The sequence below is a fragment of the Lagopus leucura genome, unplaced genomic scaffold, assembly GCF_019238085.1.
Source record: "Lagopus leucura isolate 7727_CA_CO unplaced genomic scaffold, USGS_WTPT01 Super-Scaffold_100008, whole genome shotgun sequence".
In the NCBI taxonomy this organism is placed as follows: Eukaryota; Metazoa; Chordata; class Aves; order Galliformes; family Phasianidae; genus Lagopus; species Lagopus leucura.
Window position 1 is genome coordinate 2,460,056 of NW_024962265.1, and position 21,772 is coordinate 2,481,827.

Genomic DNA, 21,772 nt, shown 5'->3' on the forward strand with positions numbered 1-21,772 from the left:
ATTTGTTAATGAGGCATATTTCTCATCAGAAAATGCCAGTTCATCAGAACCTGCATTTCAGGGGCCTGTGTCACAATCCTGGCACTAAAGATGCCTCAGGGCACAGGTGGATTTCTTGGCCAAAACCAAGGCGGTTTGTCAGTATTATTGCCTTGATTTCGTGGTCACTCACATCTAAGAGCTAATTTGCACCAAATTGCAGGGTCGTATCAATAAAGCCTCCCCACAGCAGAGTCAAGGAGGTTCCCTGCTGAAAACAAGCCTGGTGGTTTTAAACCAGAGTCCAGCAATGCTCATTTCTTTCCTGAGCAATGCTGCAGTGCTGATTAGACTCAACCATCAGGTCTTGTCTTTAATATTTTGAAATGCAATGCTGTCAAGAACGTTCTGCAGCCATTTTTCTGCTGGCAGGATTTTGGAGAAGATAAAAAGCCATGTATCAGCAAATTAGATTGACAGATGAGTGTCTGAAAGTGCTCTGGCAGCAGCTTTTGGACCTTTCCTCATCTTCTCACCTGGGAAGCCAAGTTGCTCTTTGGCCTGGCTGAAAACATTTTGCAGTGTTGATGGTGAGATCAGCAGCAAAGCAGGCAGGCAGTGCCAGCTTCAAGAAGGTGTGTTGTTCTGATGACAGAATCACAGAGTTGCAAGGGCTGCAAGGGACTTCTGAGGATCATCAAGTCCAGTCCCCGTACCAAAACAGGCTCCCTACAGTGGGTCATACAGGAGAGTGTCCAGATGGGTCTTGAATATCTCCATGATATCTCATGATGTTGAAGGTACACCTTTGCCAGGAGTAAAGTGATGTGAACTCTAACAGCTTCCTTACTGTATCCCTCACCAAAATCCCAGCTGGCAGTTTGGAAGGGTGATGCTGTTTGGATCCCATCTTGCCCTAAACAAAGAGTTAAAGAGCCCAAGAGCCATTAAACAAGCAAAATTAAAAATCCCAGCGAAATGACCACTGGCTCTGGTAGCCCAGCTGAATTCCAGGATAAATAACTACACTGTGATACTCTGCCAATCTGGTCACCCTCGCAGTTTTAAAAGGAGGTGACAAATTTCCTGTCCACTGCAGTGACTGTGTGCTGTTCCTGCTCAGACAGGGCTGCATTTTTTCAGGGATAAAACCCTCTTGATCAGGAGCATCCTCACTGGCTTTGGTCCATGCAGTCCCCTGGCAATGACCGCTCCTGTAGCCTCAGCCCCAGCTCTCCCTTTGACAGGCACAACCCGTTGCCCCTATTTTATCTGAAAAAGCTGCAAAAGGAGAGGCAAATAGGAACTTCCTAAAACCTGGCTCATATCCCCTCCCCTTCCCCCATTGTGGGTCTCTGCAGCTTTCTCATCCCGCCTTGGGAGGAGCAGGAGCCGGCTGGAGCGAGGCTTTGAGCTGGGCTCAGCCCACCGGCATGGGGTGTGTCACCCACCATTTCCTAAGTTATTCTTTCGGGCTTCCTTTTCTCACTATTAATAGATTTTTAGCCAATCTGAGCCATTTCAAAAAGGTGTTCAAGGCGGGGGAGGTGTTCCTGAAATAGGAAGCGGGAAGCTCTTGCGAAGGGAATTAAATGAACCAGAGGAGCTGCATGGAGAGGTGGTGGCTTTGGATGGACAGGACATGTCCTTTCACTTTGTGTTTTGCACGGATGTGTTTCCTTTTTTGTTTTGTGCTCCAACTCGTGGCCTTTCCAAACAAGCTGCTTCCCTCCATGCTTCTTCAGTTTGGATATGAGGAAAATGCTCTTCTCAGAAAGAGTGGTGAGGTATTGGCAAGGCTGCCCAGGGAGGTGGTGGAGTCACCGTCCCTGGGGGTGTTCAAGCAAGGGGCAGATGTGGCTCTGAGGGATGTGGTTTGTGGGCATGGGGATGATGGGTTGGACTTGATGATCTTGGAAGTCTTTTCTAACCTTGATGCTATGATTCTGTGATTTTCCCCAGCTTGCAAAATACCATCTTCTGTGACATGGTGCTGATCACTTATGCATCACTTTGTGGCATGGTTGGTGATGGTTTCTGACAGATGAAAATTGTCACCCTCAATTGATCATGCAATGAGTTGCATTGGCAAAAGCCACCATACTTTTCCCTTCATATTTTAGGTGATTTTTCACATCTTAACCAAGCATTCCAACAGCAACACCATCCAGAAGCATTCAGGGGTCTGATTCCAGCCTCCCTTGGGGACAAGCAAGCTGAGCTTCACAGCTGGCAATAACAGAAAGTTCTATTCCCTTCGGGGCTGTCCCCATCATGAATACACCATATCACCAACACAGTCATGGGATGCATATCCGGAAATGAAATCATGTTTTCACAGTGTATTCATTTCCTCTAGGCCATTTGGCCACCATGCACATTGCTTGCACTTTTCTCCAGTGGGGAGACATCAGGTAGATTTCTATTGCCCAGCACAGAAATGCAAGGTTTTGTGGGTTTGTTTTTTTTTTTCAGATGCATTTAGAAGAGGAGAGATGCAACCTCATAGCTGCTGTGCTTTGCTAGTTTTCCTTAAAATGAAGAATTGATGATGGTCCAAAAAAGTGAAATCAAATAATCATCTTTCCCCCATCAAAATGTAGCCAGGAAAGTCACAGGCAGATAGGATTTCTTCTGCCTTCTTTACAACAAAGGTGAAGGACTCCGGCTGAAACTCAAGTGAACTTTCCTCCAGGCTGCTGGGCGGGATCCCATGCTGTTCAGGGGTGTGCTAGCTCAGAGAACTTCTCCTCCATTCTCTTTCTCTCTCTTAGCATGCATTAAATCCTTTTATCTCTGGGGCTCATGGCGTGAAAGGATCGTTCTTTTTCCACAGAAGGACATACTGTATCTTTTGTGACCAATCTTCATGCTGAAGGGGTGCTGAGCATAATCCTGTCCTGTCTGCCTTTTGTTGCTGTCAGCCCGTGGTTGCAGGGGTTTTCTCTCTTACATTTCAATCAAATCCTATTCATTTCTTCTGCTGAGGATTTTCTGCTGAGTCATCAGGCAGCACTGGCCACTAGCTCAGGAAAATGGGCTTAGTACCACTTATTACCCCCAGGTCCAACACAGAAATTTGGAACGAGTGAGGAGGAAGAGATAAGAAATAGTGCTTAGAAGTCTGAAAGGAATACAAGGCATGTGGAAGGAAAACTGTGCCTCGTGGACTTGCATGCTCTTGCTGCCTGTTGTGTATTTATTTCTACTTGGAGATTAATATTTGCTAGGCTTCTGAAGGACTTGAAGCAGAGTCCCTGGACAAACAGCAGGTATTAAGCCCTGGGCAATAAAACTGCAGAATGCTCTGCAGCCCAAGAACCACAGCAGCATCTGGCACCATATGTAACTGCAGTGAGAAAACAATTTAATTTAATGCAACAGGAGAGCAAAGGTAAATTTCACTGACAGATGAAGACCCAAAAATCTGTAGGACAGATGTGGGGGTGTTTCAGGGGAGGTTCAAGCTGGATATTATCTTCTCTGAAAGAGTGGTTGGGCACTGGCAGAGGCTGCCCAGGAGGTGGTGGAGTCCCCATCCCTGGAGGTGTTCAAGGAAAGGGCAGATGTGGCACTGGGGGATGCGGTTAATGGGCAATGTTGGTTGGACTACATGATCTTAGTGGTCTTTTCCAATCTTAGTGATTCTGTGATTCTGTGATAATATGAGGGTGGATCCTCCGTGGAAGGAGGGTCTCACTCATCTGTAGCTGTGGAAGATATGGCAGCAGCCCAGATGAGCTAGTGTGGAGGTTAGTATGGAAATGGTACTCTCAGGTCAAGTTTGGAGTGGGAGATCTTTCACAAAGGGATTTCCAGCGTCCATTTGCTTCTGGGACAGGGATGGGTATGAAAAGGAAGTAGCGCTAGTGGGAGATCTCCTCCACCTTCCTTCCAACCCTTTCTTTATTTACAGCTCTTTTATATTTTATCTTTAGAGTGTGGGTGTTTTTTTTCCCTTTGTCATCAAAGCCTCTTACAGCCTTATTTATGGGATAGATTCATTTTCTGCCTGATCTCCAGCTTAGAATCATAGAATTATAAGGGTTGGAAAAGATCTCTAAGATCATCTAATCTGACTATTAACCCATTCCCACCATGCACACTAACCATGTCCCTCAGTGCCACGTCTCCACACCTCTTGAGCACCTCCAGGGATGGTGACTCCATGACATGGAGTGACTCTCATCAGCCTTTTCCAATGCTTCACCATTCCTTCTGAGAATAATGTTTTCAAAATCCCCAACCAGCAGTGGTGTTTTGCTTCTTTTGCTCTTTTTCTCCTGAAGATGATGGTCAGTCTAACAAGGAATATGACTTCTCTCTGTAAATGCTCATTACCTGCAGATGTGGTGGGAGTGTTTCCTTACAAGCCCAGGTTTTCCTAAGATAATTGACACTGCTGGTTTGCTCAGCTTAAATCGTAAAGGTGTTTTCAGAATGGCTGCTCCTGATGGCTTGGCTTGGCAGGGTGCGTTCAGATTAGATTTTCCCAGTGGTATGAATCTCAAAAACTTGAGCTTCCACCAGATCTTGGACACATAACCAGTGCCAATAAACAGGCCACGGAAGAGAAGATGTCTTATCAACATGCCAACGCAGAGAAATGAAGCAGGTCTCTGGAGAGCAGCATCCAACCTTGCAAGTTTCCTGCTTTGGGCAGTTGGGAACAATATACAAGGAGGGGCATGGGGGAGAAAAATAGCCCTCCTTTGTACTGTTGTCAAATGGAAGAAACGCCCCAGAATCAGTTGGTTTCTTTTTACTGCAGACAGATGCACTGATGAAGTGACTCAGTGGAATCTGCATTTTCTGAAAGGTGAAAAATTGGTCGAGACTTTCCTGGGGTGAAATTGAGCGGGTGCCCAGAAATGGCAGCTCCATGTGCAATGGGGGAAGATTATCTCTGTGGCAATTGATGGAGCACCTGCTGTGATTACAAACAGAAAAACAGACCTGAATTTTATATCCAGTCTCATAGTGAATATACCACGTTTCAGTGTTGCAGGATGTTGCTGCTGTTGGAGACTTGTCTTCTGTTAGGCAAGCTGTCCTTCAGAGTATGCCCCTCAGAAACGCCTTCATAATTTTAGAATTTACATTACTCTTCAGAAATTAACTGCAGATCTCATTCTGTGTCATGGACAGCCCTCTTTGCACAGAGAACAAGTTTTGTACCCACCAAGGTAATGTCAGCTCTCAGAAAAGCTCTTCATAGCTTTCCTCAAAGAGTATGAGGTAATGACGAAAGTAGCATTTTTATGTGATGTTTCAGGATGTACAAATGTGAGTTACTGAGGCTTTTTATAACAGTAAAAAAACCAGTAAGCTGAGCAAACAAGTAGTTGTAATTTGGTGATATATTTGCAATGGACAGCTGATGAGAACATCCTTGAAATTAAAATTATGCTGTTTTCCAAGTAAATTCATTTTGTGTTCAACTGCAAGATCTACCTAGTGTTGACTCACTCTTTCAGAACAAGTACAATAAATATGCTTTCCATAGATCTCCTAGTTCTTCCTTCTCATCCTCTGCTCTGTTTTCCACTAGATGCATTGATATCAGAATGTGGCACTCAGCAAGAATTTAGAAGGCACGAGACAAGCACTGAGTTAATGACCTGTGGGTTCTGATCAGCATTTGTTTCTGCTAATCATAGAATCACAGATATATAAAATACCTGTTTTGGGTGGAAACCAAGGGAAGTGTCCCTAATTCAAAGTTTATCATCTTGGCCTTTCTGCTTTTGCCTAGGTGTCAGCTCTGAAGATAATGGTTCTGCTACACAAACGACCACAGCGAGCCCAGAAGAAAGGAAGCAGATCTCCACTGCTGTAGTCACCGCCAGCATGGTGCAAGAGAGCAGCTCTGCAAGCAAACCAGAAATCATATTTACCACCACTGCAATGTCCTCCACCACAGCTCAAGGGACAGCCACAAGCAAACCACATGGCTCTTCAGCACCATCCATCCCACCATCACCAACCACTGCCACCCAGAGGATCAGCACTGCTAGCCCACAGGAAAACACACCACCCACTCCTGCATCAACACACAGCTCAGCTCAAACCACCAAGACCACAGACAGACCAGATGACCCATCAGCTGTCTCAGTGGCATCAACCAGTGCATCTCAGCAGGTAGGCTCTTCAGCCAGCTCCACAGCCCCAACAACCGCCTCTGCTGCCATCTCCAGTGCTACACAGCAGAAGACGAGCCCTTCAGACAACTCAAGAAGCTTACTCACCAAACCCAGTGCAAGTCCTAATTCCACTCAAGTGACCAGCCTTTCATCCACCCCAGTAGGCTTAGCGCCTGCTGTCTCAGCATCTCCACACATAGCAGGCAGTGGAAGCCCTGCTTTGGACCAGTTGAATAGCACTGTGTCAAGCTCTGGAGTCTCAGCAAGCAGCCTTGTAGTCAAGGACCACAGTGTCCCTTCTACTACATCTGCTACCAACCAGCATCACCCTTCTTCCACTTCTCCAGTCCAGAAAAGTGAATTTACCCCTCATAGTGGATCCGTGTCCTCTACCAGCAGTAAAACATCTCTGTCTTCACCATCTGGCACCACAAATAAGGCCACAGTCACAACCACCGTGACAACTCCTAAAGCAGGTATCAGAAGATTAAAACAGTGATTTCTTGGGTTGGGGAGCCCTTTGGTGGTCTTTTCCTTTGGGTACTCCATCCACCTCCCTGTCATTATGGGTTACTAACTCCTTGTCCAATTTTAGGACTGTCCATCGTAGCTGTTTCCATGACTACCAGTTGTTTATGTCCCTGTTGCCATCAGTAGACACTGAGTCAGCAAAATTCAAGGCAAGGGTCATCTGATGAAACACTTTCAGATGGAGCAAGCTGTGCCCCAACCACAGCTGACTGCAGTGACTCGATCTCTAATGACTGCAAAAGGGAGCGATGGGTTCAGAAGTAGTGTGACATTGTAGAGTTGACAGCACCCCAAATGCTGAACACAAAAGATCCCTAATACAGCTGACAGCTCGGTGGGCATGCACAGAAAATAAGCTTTAGATGACTTAGGAGATTTTGTGGTTAAACTCTGAGTCTGTAACCTCTAAGAACTCAGAGCAGTTGGTAGGATTTTTATCGCTGCTGCAGGGGTTTTGGCTGCTGACTTTGTAATAGCGTCCATGTGGTGTTTCGGATCCAGCTGAACACCACTGGTATGCTTTTTCTATACCTCCAGAGCTTTATGGAGTTATGTTAGTCCACAAGTGTTTTGGCAAGGCACACTTCGAACATCCCTTTGGTATTTTGTCCTGCAGCATTTACAGGGAGGAAATCCTACTGTGGGAGTGTGAAGCTTTCAGACTTCGGTGGGATTGTGAGTTGAGCTCATCTGGCTGCACACGGAAGCTTGTGATGGCACTGAAACCCTTCATTATCCTCCTCTGGAGAACATATAGTTGACCCAGTTTCCATTTACCTGCCACTCAAAAAAACCCATCTCCCTCAGCCCTCCAGATCCTCCTTGTTGCCAGCATCACCAAATGGGTCATAGCCTCAAAGCAACACCTTCTTCTTTGACTTCCAAGCCATGTTTCAAGAGTTTTAGCAGCTAGGATAGGTGAAATGACTGTCTTCGTACAGAATACCTCAGGTTGGGTATGAGGAAAAATTTATTCTCAGAAAGAGTGGTGGGGCATTGGCACAGGCTGCCCAAGGAGGTGATGGAGTCACTGTCCATGGAGGTGCTCGGGAAACATGGAGATGTGGTACTGAGAGGCATGGGTTAGTGAGCATGATGGGTTGGGGATGGGTTGATGGTTGGTCTTCGTGACCTTAGTGGTTTTTGCAACCTTAATGACTCTATGATTCCATGATTCTTTGATTCTTTCCTCTCAGGCTCCATAGAATGGTTCTGCATTATAGGGTGAACTATGAAATTATATTGATTCAAATTTGGCCTCAAACAGTGAGCATGAAAAGGTTAAGAAATTTTGCATTCCACTATCAGGTGGGAGAATGCATCATAAATACACATTTTTGAAATTAATCCACTCTCAGAGCCTACAGAAGGTGTGCAAGGAGAAAAGTGTACACCTTTGCTGTAATAAAGGCAGGACTCCCAAAAACAGAGAGGCTGTAAACAGGATGTAGCATTTTAATTCTCTTTGTCACTATTTAAGGATCAGTTAAGAAAAGAAGGATGCAAATCCTTAAACAGATCATGGAAGTCAGAGGCTGCTGCTTTCCATGCACTGTTCCCATTGCAGAAGAAATCGTAAGATGCTGTAGCAATCAAGAGCACCACAGACTGAACTCTGTTAGCTGGGTTCAGCATCTCACCAATGGAGCTGTGTCAGCTGTATCCTTTCTACTGTCTCAATGACTGTCTGCTTTTTTTTTTTTTCCCCTGTATATTGGAGACCCAGCATACACAAGCCAAGGAGACAGATCTGTGACACACAAACCTGGAGCTACTGCTCAGAGCCCCACCAGTGCACCACCACAGGCACCAACCCTTGGAGACCAGATGGAGAGCAAGAGGCCTGACCAGCCACACCTGAATGTGTCTCTCCAAAATGAGGTAATGTGACCTACGGAAAGGTGGGCACTTCCTAATGTCCAAAACAAAGCTAAAAAGGGCACTGAGTCTTCCTGAATGGCCTCTGTTGAGATGGGAGCATGATCAGGCTGTTCCCTGGAGAGCGCTGGCAAGGCACATCTGTGCAAATAGTCTTTTCTGGGTGAAATCTCATAGCAGGGAGCTGCATTTTATCCCCAAATTACACTAATTTTTAGCTGGAATTGCATGCAGATGTAAAACTGCAGCTTATCTCACTGTATGTGCCTATTTCAGAGAGAGATCTGTCTTAGGAAATAGAAAGTAGCAAAATAAGAATGGATAAAGCCTTCTTTCACATAGCTTTCCAGAAACATGGAAGATGGAGGTGAAAGGAGCTCTGGGTGCTGAATAGAGTAAAACAGAAATTTGGGAAGAGAAGTGTAATGGAGGGCAGGATTTGCCTTGGGGTGGACTTGGACATGATGAGAGGGCAAAGACTACAATTCAGCATAAATCCCACATGGAAAATAAAAGCAGAAAATGGGTTCCCAAGCAATGGTTTGGGAAGGGCAGGGGAGCCTAAAAATGCAAGCCAGGATAATGAAAGATTCCAGTGCCAGGGGGGAGGGAAAGGGGTCTTGTTCTTTAAATGTTCATTATTTGTAAGGTAGAACTGCGTCATGGCTCACATGCATGGATCTTCCTCCTGTCCATGCTAATTCCCAGTTTGTACTGCAAATGCTAAACCTGCTTTGGGAAGCATATTAGCAAATGTACTCCAGGCAACCCTTTGAGTTACCCAGGAGAACTTGTATCACACAGAAATGGTTGAGTGGAGGAATAGAGGGCCTGACTTATTTTGATAAAGCAGATCAGAGCTTTGGTTGAGTTGTCTTGTGGTTGTCTCAATGGTGGACTGTCCTTCAGGCTACAGCAGTGATCTGACGGTTGCTTTTCTTCTGTCTTTCCAGGTGATTTGTGAAGACCAGATACAAGAGATGTGGCCCATCATAAATCTGAGAGAAGCAAAAACTTGTGTAAGTGTGGGTTCCATTTGTTTTCTTCTGCAGGGCAAGCAGCTGGGGCTGCTGACAGAGATCAGCTTATAACCTGCAGCACTCTAAGCATGTGAGCCTACAGAGATGACACTAATTGCTTCAAAATATGCAAACACTTTGGGGATGTAAAATGGTAAATGCAAGCCTACACCCAGCAGTATCTCTCAGTGGGAGATGTGACCAAAGCAGATGTCCGTGTCTTGTTCAAGGGGAGGAACTCAATCAGTCAAGTCTCAGAGAAGAGGATGAGAAGTTCTAGAAGGTGAAACCATCGCTCAAGAGCTAATGGGGAAGCTGTGCCTTTGACTTCAGAGGGGCCTGAAGTTCATCCCCAAACCCCAAAGCATTTGAGGGTGGCTTGAGCTGCAGAGCAACTAGGAAGCACAGCAGCCAGGATGCTGGGGCTTGATTGGTTCTTTGATACTAAATCAGCTCTCAGAAAATACAAAGATAATCAAAAAGCTCCTTTTCATTTGTTTCAAACCCTCTGTGGGAGCAGCAAGTGGTTAACTGTAGTTCCAAGGTGAGGGAAAGGCGAACCCAACCCAAGAGCAGACACCAAGACTCCTTATCCTGGAGGCTGTCCACATTTACTGCTGGCTTTTCTGATGAATACTGCGAAAGTATCCTTGTGGGAACAACAGGTTTATTGTAATAGATGGGATGAGATGGAATGATTAGATGGCATTTTTGAGTAGATTGAAGTTTTTGCTTTATGATAAAGAGCAAGAGCAGATGCCAGATCTTGACTTCTCAGAAGGAGTGTTGAGGCATTGGCACAGGCTGCCCAGGGAGGTGGTGGAGTCACCGTCCCTGGAGGTGTTCATGAAAAGGGCAGATGTGGCACTGAGGGGCACGGTTAGTGGGCATGGTGAGGGATGGGTTGATGGTTGACCTTAGTCTTTCCAACCATAATGATTCTATGGTGATGCACCAGTAAGCTGTGGGGTTAGTGGACATCACAGCTTGGCATTCTCCGTGCTTGCTGGTGAGCCAGCAAGTCTGCCGCGCTGCTTTCCTTTGGTTCCTCTGGGTGTAATAACCATCAGAAATGGTGTTAGTGCTAAATGCTGATTGCCTCTTGAAACAGCTGCTGAAGAACTGCAAGAGTGCATCCTCCTATAGCATCCTTCTCTGCTGTCAAAACACCTCCCACCTGTCCACTTCCCATGCGGCAAATTCATGAAAGCTCTGCTACGTTTTGTGCCTCCCAAGCTGAGCAGATATCAGAAATGGCACTATCTGGCTTCCCTGCTTTGTAGGCTCAGTAAACGAATCTGTAACCAAAGCTTGACAGCAAAGTGAAAGAATCCTTTGCATTTTGCAGCCCGTGGGAAAACAGGAAAATGTGCACTATAAGGAGAAGTGTTCCAGAAATGGCTCAAATCCTGGTCTGTAAGATTGAGCCAGCAGTGGGAGTGCACTGTGCTGAAAGCTCGGCTCCATGAGGAGCTGGGCAAAGTGAGGGCAATGCAGGGCTAGGGGATGTGCCCATGTCACACCTGGCAGCAAAGGTGGCATTGCAGACCTCCCCTGTGCCCCTGTGGCATCAGCAGTGGGGAAAGGAGGGACCCTGGCAGAAGGCTGGGAATCACAGCGCTGCACTGTGGTTTCTCCAGATGCAATGAATTCAGAAATAACTCAAAATAATCGTAGAATCATAGAATGTTCCAAGTTGGAAGAGACCCACACTGACCACTGAGTCCAATTCTTGGCTCCACACAGCAGCACCCAAAATCCAAACCCTATGTTGGAAGGCACTGGCCAAATGCTCCTTGAGCTCCAGCAGCTCAGAGCCGTGCCCTCTGCCCTGGGGAGCAGATACACAGTTGGTATATGCAGTTGAGCAGAAAGTCTTTTATGGCTTGGTTGCTTCCCAGCATCCTTCCTGTTCAGGTGATGCTTTTAACCGGTGCCGAACATTTTGGTCCAGGTTGCTCCACACTCCCTGTTACCCTTTCTTGTTTCTTTCATGACAGCAGGATCTTAGTGTGTTTCCTAATGAGACTCATTAGCTCCATGCCTTGTTTTACATAGGTGATATTTCCAGTGTTCAGCTCGTGTCATAGAATTGTTTGAATTGGAAGTGATCCTTAAGGATCATCTTGTCCAAATCCTCTGCAATGAACAGGGATACCTACAGCTTGATCAGGCTGCTCAGAGCCTCATCCAGCCTGACCCTGAATATCTCCAGGGATGGGGCATCTGCCATATCTCTGAGCAACCTGTTTCAGTGCTTCACTGCTCTTACTGTAAAAAAAAATCTGCAGCTGCCTTTTTGTTGGCTGCTTGGGTGCCCTGTTCCTCATCTCAATCCATTAGATGGAGTAGGAGGTGACAGTGCTGGAGGTGACCTGGAAATGGTGATCAGCTTCAGCTGAGCCACACAACCCTATGGGAACCTTGCAGGGAGGTCACAGATTCCTCCATCACATTCCCAAGCTGGGATGTGCCCAGTGAGTGGATTTGGAGCGTGCTGGGAACACAGAAGCCACTGTGCGACCTCCCAGAATCTATCTTCCACCTCCAGGCTGGGGACAACAGGACAATCCCCAAGACACCGAGGCTCCAAGTGAGGTCATGCCCCAGCTGTCGGGACAGGTTTATTGACACAAGTGCCATTACCTCACTCAGGGATGTTGGTTTTAGGTCCCTGCCAGTGTGGGAACCGGATCTGCGCTGCTCGGCAGCGCCTCTCAACTCCAGCCAAGGAATGCGAACGGCTCCAGAATGGAGAGAGCGTGGGGCTGGGGCATCCCTATGGCTTGCCATGGCCCCTTGCCATGCTCTGAGCTGGGAAAGGGCAAATCCCTCGCAGTCAGCCTATGGAGGGGTTTAACATCCAGCAGTGTGGTGCTCGTCGCCCTTGGAATGCAGGAGTTTGAGCCCCCGCAGCTCAAAAATTAAAAAGAAGAGCATTGTTAAATGTCTGATGTGTAGGGTGGTGGGAGGAGTGATAGGGTGCTCAGGTGCAGGGGAAAGATGGAGAAAAACCCCAGAGAATACAGTTGCAGGGAGGCAGCAGAAGGTTTTAAGGCTGGTGCCAAAGAGAAAGTGTAGGGAATGGGGAACTGCAGGATGTGCATAGTGTAGGAGCACAACCCAGCGTCCAGAGAGACACAAAACACCGCTCCCTGTGAGCTTAGTCCTCTTCTCCCTCTCCTGCTGCCTCATCCTGCCACTTGCAGCTTTTTCCCAGTGCTGCTGGGTTTCCAGCTGGGTCAGTGCAGGAGGAGAGAAGTTATTCCCCCTGTAAAGCCAAAGGGCAGGTGAGGGGCAGCTGCAGTTCCCAGGATGGTTGGGGCTTGCTCCTTTTGGAAGCTTGTTCCAGTAAGGTGTGCATTGATAATTGCTGCATGCAGGATGCATGCATGCAGAATCTCTGCATGCAGCGTCCCTGCACATGCAGGATATTTGCATGCAGGATATGTGCACTCAGTTCTTGCATGTGTTGGACATACACACGAAGGATCTCTGCATATAGGACTTGTGCGTGCAGCTCCTGTGCATGCAGGATGTGTCGGAACTATGCATGCAATGCCTGTGTATGCAGAATCTTTCATACAGTTTCTCTGCTTGTCAGACCTGTGCACACAGGATTTGTGCATGTAGGAGCTGTGCATGCAGCAACAATGCCTACAGGAGCTGTGCATGCATGACCTATGCATGCAAGAAGCCATGCATTCACACATGCAAGAAGCTATGCATGCTATTGTACAGCTCCTGTGCAGGATCTGTGCATGCAGGCTGCTGAGCATTTACACCTACTTTATTGCGCTCCTAGCTGTTGGAGGACATTGAACAGGTGCAAAGAACCTCAGGATCATCCCACTGGGGCTGTGGACTCCATCCACCTCTCCACCTTCATCTCTTCCAGCACTTCCCCAGGCTCACCTCTCCAGGGATGGTCCTATTTGTACACAAACAAAATTCTTTCTCTTGCCTCTGTAGGCAAAACTGAACTATGGGGTATCCTTGAAGGGCAGAAATGCAGGTGGTGGGAAGGCTGCAGATGCCCTTAGGGCATGACAGCCCCATCCCGTTCCCGTTGCAGCCTCAGCCTCCACACCCCACTTCCCCTGGGGACCTGCTATTCCTGGAACACCAAAAGCTGCGGCTCTCAGATAAGGGCCCCATAAAGGAACAGCAGCCAAGAGCTCGGCTTTTTGTAAAGAAACAACTTTTGAACTTTTCCTGTTCCCTGGGAAGGCCAGCAGCAAGCGGATAGGGAGGGGGGTGGCCACAGCATCCTATGTTGGGATCTCAAGTAGTGCCACGGAGGGTGATTTAGACTGGACATTAGGAAGAATTTTTCTTCATGGAGAGCGCTCACGCACTGGGATGGGTCTGCCCAGGAAAGCAGGCATTCTTGGAGGTAGATGTGGCACTAAGGAACGTGATATTCTGATGGGACTCTCTTAGTCAAATTGATGGTTGGACTTGATGGTCTTGAAGGTCTTTCCCTTTCTCAATGACATTATGATCCCCAGCTACCCTGGGGAAGGGATGTGATGCTTTGGGGTGCTGGGTGTGGGCAGCAGTGCCAACCCCCTGTTGTCACCACAGGACGACTGGAAGAATGCCAGTGCCAATGAGTCCTTCTTCGAGTTCTTCTGCTCAGGCAGGCGGCACGCATTCGACAGCAAGAGGGACAGGTGCACGGTGACACTGGCCTCCTCCAATCCTCATCGCTGGGCTGTGCACGCCGTTGTGCATCGTGAGTATGGGCCCGTGTCCTGCCCAGGGCTATAGGGTGGGACGAGAGTTGGGGACACGGTTGTGATACCAGATGGAGGTCTAGTGAGGTCTACCAGAGGTTGGGTGAGGGTCACCTTTCCTTGGGTTGCGTCTTCTCACTGGATCAAGCTTGGACATTTGTCCCATGGCTCCTTTGGAGAGATCTCCAGGAACAGCTTTGGTCATCAGGGCTGTCCCCTGGCCAAAGAGGTCCCAGCTCCTTGGATAGCTTTAGAGAGCCGTGAAGGCTTGGCTCCATCCCCACACAGTTCTGTTTGCCTCTTCCATTGAGCAGGAGCTGGTGCCACAGCCTTTTCCCTCTCCACTTGTGTCTTCCCCCAGGCCTTCTGGACCCTGAAGCAGTCTTTGAAGAGCTGAAAGAAAAGAGGAATGAGTTACAGAAGGTAAGAAGGTCCCCAGGATCAACGTGGGGGATGTCCTCACGGAAGGGTGGCATGGGGTGGCTATCCTTCCCATCCAGGGAGCCCTCCTTGGAGCCTGACCCACTCCTCCCCTGACAGCTTGGCATCACCAACGTCACCTACCTCAACCAGGAGATGGAGGAGGAGATCAAGGATCAGTTCAGCACGCCTCTCATTATCACCATTGTCACCCTGGCTGGCTCCCTGCTGCTCGTCGCAGCCATCTACGGCTGCTGTCACCAACGTTTCTCCCAAAAGAAGAGCCAGGTATGGTGGGAGTTGGGTGGGATGAGCATCCCAAAACCTCCTTATCCCAGAGAAGATGAAGACCATCAGGTCTTCACCTCTGCTGGTGGTGATATCCTGACTCACTGTGCTGGCTCCACCTTTGAGTATCACTCAAGGGGCTGCAGTGAAGCATCACAGTGTAGTGATGCTGAGTGCTGCAGATGCTTTAAAGGGGCAACGGTTGCCCTTTTGGGGTGCTGACAGAGCATCAGCCACGGTGCAAATCAGGAGAGTGAGGGGCAGGTGGTGCACGGGTTCAGCAGGGAGCAGCAGCCATCCCTTGTTGCCTCCAGGCCAGCTGAGCAACATCTTAGGGTCACAGTGTACTTTTGAGGAAAAAGGCTTCCTCAGCCCAAATCCTACCTTCAAAGCCATCCATTCTTTCCCTTCGCCCCCCAGAAATACCCAAAATATTTATCACAAAAATGAATGTGGCACAAAGGGATGTGGTTTAGCAATGGGACTTGGTAGGTCAGGTTGATGATCTCAAAGGTCTTTTCCAGCCTACATGATTCTATGAAAAATGCCTTTGGGAGTCAGGGAGGACATCAGAAGGGCATTGACACCACGTGCTGCAGTCCTGGAGGAGCAGGCAGCAACGTGATGGTCCATAGTGTTCATAGAACAGAAAGAAATTGTGTATTTTAAGTGACTGGGATGCATGTCTGTAAGTAACACGGAGCAGAGTGACAGCTACAAGCAGCCACTGGCCATAGAGACAGGGAGCAAAACTGAAGCAAGCCATGCAGTTTCTTTGGTACATCGATGGCCTCTTGCTAAGAGCATGGGAAAAGATCTTTTTCTGACCGATTACAAAAGTGCTTTAGGAAGTCAAAAGCATTTCTCCATTTTGCGTTTTGGACGTTTTCTTCCTCTTTTTGTTTGTTTTCCTCCTGCTTCTTTTCAAGAATGACTTGAAAGTTTTGTTCTGTTTTGTTTTCTCTGTTTTTTTTTGGTTTATTTTTTTTCCTCTTATTTTTCTCCCTTCCCCTTATTAAACCCCCTCCCACCCCTCACTCTTGTTTCACCTGGGAAATAACCAGCACATCCACCCTGATCTCCCCGGGTTTGATGATGGACGTGCCATCCTGATCTTTAATGTGAGTGCAATGAAACGCAGGGAGTGGACGGGCGGGCGCCGTGTCCATTCCCCCCTTTCAGCTCTCCCCCCTCCGCTGTGGTCAGCAGCTTTTAACAGGACTAAAGCCTACTAAAGCTTGGGAGCCCGCCGCCACTTCGCTGCACGTGCCGTGCCGCAGGGGGGAGAAAGAGCTGCCCCAGCATCCCTCTATAGCAGGGGGGCTGTACCAGCACCCTCCCACACCTCGAGGGCTCCAGTGACCCCTGTGCTTCTGAGCATCCCTCTGGCTCTGCCGTCCCCTCCTGCAGTGCCTGCTAGCTCCCAGCCCTGCGGTTCCGCTGCTCCATCCTTTTCCTTCTCCCCCTTCCAAGGATTTCCTCCCACACCCAGCTCCCAGCATTTGTTAGGAGCAGTTAAATAAATCAACTGTAAAGCCAGGAGGATTTTCACGGGAATGCAAACAGAGAGCCCTAGGAAAAGGGACAACATAGGAGTGCAGCTCCTCTATAAATCACTGTGGGGTGGGAATGAGTCGCTGCAGTGAATGCAACATTGGGATGAGGTAGGGATGCTGCTCACGCTGGAGATGAAAAGGGAGCCTCTGCGGGGCTGAGGTGCAGCTAGGAATAGCATGGCTCTGAGCACTGGGTGATTCATTGCCTGATGCAGCACTCCCCAAGGAGTGGGGATGGCCCAGCCACAAGTGTGCATTGGGATATGGATGGATAAATGGAAACTGGTTTCTAACAGGAGCTCCAAGATAGGGTGTGGAGTTGATGCTGATGTGGAATAAATGGGCCAGCAGAATCTGCAAGCTGGGAGCTGCCAAGGGCTGAAGAGGAGAGTGAAAACCAAGCAGTTAAAGAGAAACAAGGGTGCAGAGGGGGAGCTGGGGAGGCAGAAATACGGATGCAGAGTTGAGGCAAGCCAAGGATGCTCTGCCTCTGGTGCCGGCCTCCTCCCAGGGGGTGCTGTGGAGACACAACCCCATGACCAGACAACTGAGAGGTTTTCTGCACATCTCTGGCTGCTCCTTCCTCTTTCCACCATCAGCAGTCTCTGTTTCCATCCAGCTCCATGCTCCTATCTTGCTGACTGCAGCCGCAAACTCAGCATGGAGTCTCTCTCATGTATACATGTTGCAGCCTCATCAGGCTGGGAGGTGATAAATGCTGCGCATATGGCACAGCCAAGGCTCTTCCTTATTGGGGTTTTTGGGTTTTCTTTCCTCATAGCAGCGCCTGACAGAGGAGCTACAGACAATGGAGAATGGCTACCATGATAACCCCACACTGGAGGTGATGGAAACAGGCTCTGAAATGCAGGAGAAGAAGGTGAACCTTAACGGGGAGTTGGGGGACAGCTGGATCGTTCCTCTTGACACCATCATGAAAGAGGACCTAGAGGAAGAGGAGGACACGCATTTATAGGGTGCAGTATTTGAGAAGGCAAAAAACAACCCCCTGAAACACCTAATCCCTTTCCCTAAAAAAAAAAACAAAACAAAACAAACGTGACCCTCCCATACACATACATGATTCCAAAAGAAGGCAGAATTCCCAACAAACCCCAGAAAACCCCTTGTGAGCTAATCGCAGCCACCACACGGGGTGAAGGACGGAAGGGAAGGACACGAGAAGACACCTCCATGGCACATCACCAACACAACACAGTGGCCACATCCAGTCCAGCAGCTCTGTCACCCATGGGTGCTCCTGGGGACCTGTCCAGCAGATGGGCCAATCCTAGCAGGGATGGCTTTGCTGCTCTGCTGTCTCCAAACAGGGATGCTTGAGGCTTTCTAGCAGCAGGGATGCTGTATCCCCTCCCATTCCCCATCTGAGTGCATCCTCCAGCTTCCATGTGACTCAAAAAGTAAAAAGAAAAGTAATCAGGATGGGAGAGGGAGCACAGCTCCTGGAAGCTAGGCAGCACCTAGCAGTTAGAGCTAGAAAAATCCTCTGGCCCATGCTGTTTAATCATCATCCTCCCCTACAGCTCCCTCGCAAAACACCCAGGGACTGAGCTGAAAGAGCTGGAACACTCCATTTCCTCCTTGCTTATCCACTTTTCATCCTCACCCAACTGCTGTTTAAAAATGCACACTGGCCACACTTTGTGGCATAAGCAAATGCATGCATGCAGGCATGGCTGGACTGGGGGTGTTGAGGCCAAATCCCACACTGCCTTTATCAGCCCCACAAAGGGCTGGGCAGGTTCTGGTTACAGCCCAGGAGAGGTGAAGGGAACAGTGCAGCATCTCCCAGTGAGAGGGAGAGGACAAGGTGTCACTCCTTGATTTTGTATCTCCAAGGAAGTGTTTAATGAGACAAAGACCAACCGAATGCTGTTGGTGGTTTTGGCTGTAAAGGAACCCAGCTGTAAAACAGACCAGTTCTATGGTTGCATTTACCTGTAGAAGCATCTGATCACCTTCGAGTAGTGATGCAGCACACCCGTTTTCTCCTGAGGCGGATGCTGATGTGCACAGCGATGTTTTGTTCTAGCAGGGAATTCTGTGGTCATGTTCTCTTGTGTTAACTACAGAAACGATACAAGAGCAGCAAAGGTGTGAGCCAGGTAGCTTAGCTGCAGTCAGAGTTTTCCATCCATTCAGCCCTTGGCGTTTCCTCTCCATGAGGTTGGTGATCTCCATCCTCATCCTCAAGGTTTTCTTCTTCAGAAGTACTTAAAATAGCAGGGATCTGTGAAGAAGCCTCCAGCAAGGCTTGTACTGAACCTTGGTCTCCTGTCAAGATCTCCCTTTGTGGTAAATCTTCAAAGGGGAAAAAAACAGAGCAGAAAATGGCTGGACTAAGGCTATTTGTGGTTTTCCCCTTCCTGCCACAGTTCCTCAGTGGCTCTAGAAGGAAAGTTTCACAGCAGGCAGTCTGGCGCGGAAGGGACCTGAAGTCCCTTGGGTGAGGGCATCTCCTGGATCTCATGCATCTTCACAGCACGCTGAGGTTGGAACAAACCTCTTGGTCCATCTGCCCTAATCCCTGCATCAGCAGGGACACCCAGAGCTCTGCCCAGCATCACATCCAGGTGGGTTTGAAGATCTTCAAGAAGGGAGAAATGCTGACATTGAGGTGCTGTGCAGCAAATCCGCAGTGGCCCCGGTGAGGCAGAGGAGCTCCAGGTCAGTGCAATGGAGGAGCCATTCCCAAGGCTGTCCCAGAAGATGGACAGAGATAAAGAGGTGAGGAGAAATGACAACATTGGCAAAACTCTGCTCTAGTCCATCAGAGTTGCTCACAAATGGAATGGTCAGAGCAGCTTGCTCAGCCCCAGGACAGAAGCTGGAAGAAGATTCATCTTCTCCTATGGGCCAGCTATTTTCCTTCTCTCCCACACTGAAGGACATAGTTGAAAGTGTTCAAGCCTAACTATTTTTGTATGTAAATATTACTGCTATTCATTAGCAATGTATTCCGCACACTTCACTTATCTGTGCACTGCACTACGGGGAAGCAATTTGGGGGGGGGGGGGAATTTAAAAAAAAAAAAGAGATTTAAAAAGCTAAAGGCCTGTCTGGTAGGGGATTGCAACCCAGCATATAGCAGGAGAACATCTGATGAAGCTGCTTGGATAACCCCATGCTGCTGCATGTCAGCATCATACTAACGTTGGCAAATTGGTCTTGGATGGGCAGCAGCATGGTTCAGCCTTAAGGAACCACTCTAGCTGTAATGCTTTTGGAAGCGTGTTGCTTCCCAGCTGTCCAGGATGGGTCTTTGGACTCATATTTCTGTCCTTAGCATAAAATAAAAGCAGTACGTGCCTAAGATCCCCTTCCAGTGAAGAGATGCCAAAGTGCTTTAATGAATCAGGTCCAAAGACTTTCCCAGAGAACCCTACAAAGGCTTGAGATCAAGCAACCTTAAATCTTTCAGAGCAGAAACCGGTGGAGATATTAACTGCTCAACAAGTGCTTACAGTGATTTATATTTGAATAGGAATTGTACATTTATTTATTTTTCCAGACACCATATTTTTAAACCACTAATATTTTATAGTAGATTTTCCTTCCCCTATTTAAAGAACTATTTCCTTGGGAAAAAAAGAAAAATAAAGTTTTTATGTTGATAACATTCTTTTTGAAAAAAAAAAAAAAAAAAAGAAAAAAAAGAAACATCAGGTAGGAAATGCAGCATCTTCAGCCTTAATATTTCCCTTCATAGACTTGTAGCCATAACTGTTAGACCAAAAAGAAGGATTTACCCATGCATTTCCTCGCTGCCCCTCTCTCCTTCCCCTCACTCCTCTTCCCTTCCCCGAAATAGCTTTAACACCCAATATGCTGTACAAGGACTATTACTCTTACCATTTGGTAAGACTTTTGTAAGCAGTTCAGATGTTCTTGCAAGAGACTTTTCTATTTGCAGATTCACAAGGAGCATGTAAATACTTTAGGACCATTTATCTCCCACTCACAGTGCCATGACCCAACCGAGCAGGTTGATGCTGTGACTTGCCTACAGCCGAAGATAATTACCCACAATGGGCTGCAGAAGGAGATCCTATTTCCCAAGGCAGCTATCCATTGAACCTTGCAAATATTGTAGAGCTCTCATGTACTGTATCGCAGCATCTCTCATGGGGACAGGAGTCTGATTTACACTGGAATTTAATGAGGAAAACTGGATTGTAGAGATTATTCTTGCATTTTCCTACAAATATATTTTGAAAGCATCATGTATTTCTGTCAATAAACATTCGTATGTAAAAGATTGATTTCTTGGCTGAGTGGAAGATGAGTTGTTTGGGGAAGCAGAGCTTGTGCTCAAGAGCCATAACCAGTTACACGCATAACCATGGCTGAGCTTGGTTGGAAACCCAGCATAGGCATTGCATGGTCCTGTTGGCAACAGCATGTAAAAATTTTTGGGGAGGGAAGGAGAAAAGCACAGACCTTCAGATATCCAGCCCTGTAAGAGTTTCTGTTTCTGCCATGCTAAAGAAAGTATGAAGTGATGAAAACATTCCCTTAATTAAACAAGTGGATACCCATAGGTGTGGGATGCTAAGCTGATCGAGGTGAGGGCAAGCTTTTAAGTGTCTCTAAAAGACTCCATAAGGCCATAGTCAGCCAAGTCTGTGCCATTCCCCCTGCTCCAGCCATGGGCTAAGCAAAACTGGGCTGTCCATAAAGAACCACCCCTGTCTGAACTGAGGATTGGGCAGAAATTGGCTACTCCAAGGGAAGCAAACTGCTGGGTATTTCCAGCTACAGAAAAAAGGCAACAAGTTTCTGTCGTTTTTTCTCAACTATTCTTATGGCTGTTCAGTTTTAGCAGTCAGTACTAACCACTGCACTGCAGATCTATGTGTGGCGTGCAACCCACACAGCCCTCCAAGGTCAAGAGATGCATGAGCAACCAAGGTGGCAAAGCAGCAGCAATGTGGGCAGTGCAGCACTTCCATTTGCCTCCTTGCAACCCAAAGAAAACATTTTGTTCCAGGTTGGATGGACGAAAAAAGAAAAAAAAAAAAAAAAAAGGGAACTTGGTTTGATTTAAGTACTGAGAGTCAGCAATTTGCATCAATCTGTGTTCTAGCGCCGTGTTCCTCCCCAGTAGAAGTTCTTGCAAGTGACAGCACACAGCGGATTTATGGAGCACAGATCCAGCTAATCATCGCTTCCACAGAACAGGATGTTTTCTCAGCTT

At 47.7% G+C, this 21,772-nt stretch overlaps 1 protein-coding gene across 5 annotated transcripts in view; it reads left to right on the top strand.

The window, feature by feature from the left end:
• PODXL (podocalyxin like) overlaps positions 1 to 20,835 on the top strand; it is a 40,692-nt gene extending 19,857 nt beyond the window's left edge. The window contains exons 2-9 of one of the 5 annotated variants that reach the window (XM_042872642.1): positions 5,735 to 6,598; positions 8,380 to 8,534; positions 9,485 to 9,550; positions 14,138 to 14,288; positions 14,651 to 14,712; positions 14,830 to 14,997; positions 16,062 to 16,118; positions 17,335 to 20,835. In XM_042872642.1, the coding sequence (XP_042728576.1) occupies positions 5,735 to 6,598; positions 8,380 to 8,534; positions 9,485 to 9,550; positions 14,138 to 14,288; positions 14,651 to 14,712; positions 14,830 to 14,997; positions 16,062 to 16,118; positions 17,335 to 17,529 (1,718 nt within the window). In that variant the 3' untranslated portion in view covers positions 17,530 to 20,835. Of the gene's footprint in view, positions 1 to 5,734; positions 6,599 to 8,373; positions 8,535 to 9,484; positions 9,551 to 14,137; positions 14,289 to 14,650; positions 14,713 to 14,829; positions 14,998 to 16,061; positions 16,119 to 17,334 lie in introns of all 5 variants that reach the window. The other 4 variants (XM_042872639.1, XM_042872641.1, XM_042872644.1 and 1 more) reach the window with 4 other exon arrangements.
• The last annotated feature ends 937 nt before the right edge of the window (positions 20,836 to 21,772 follow it).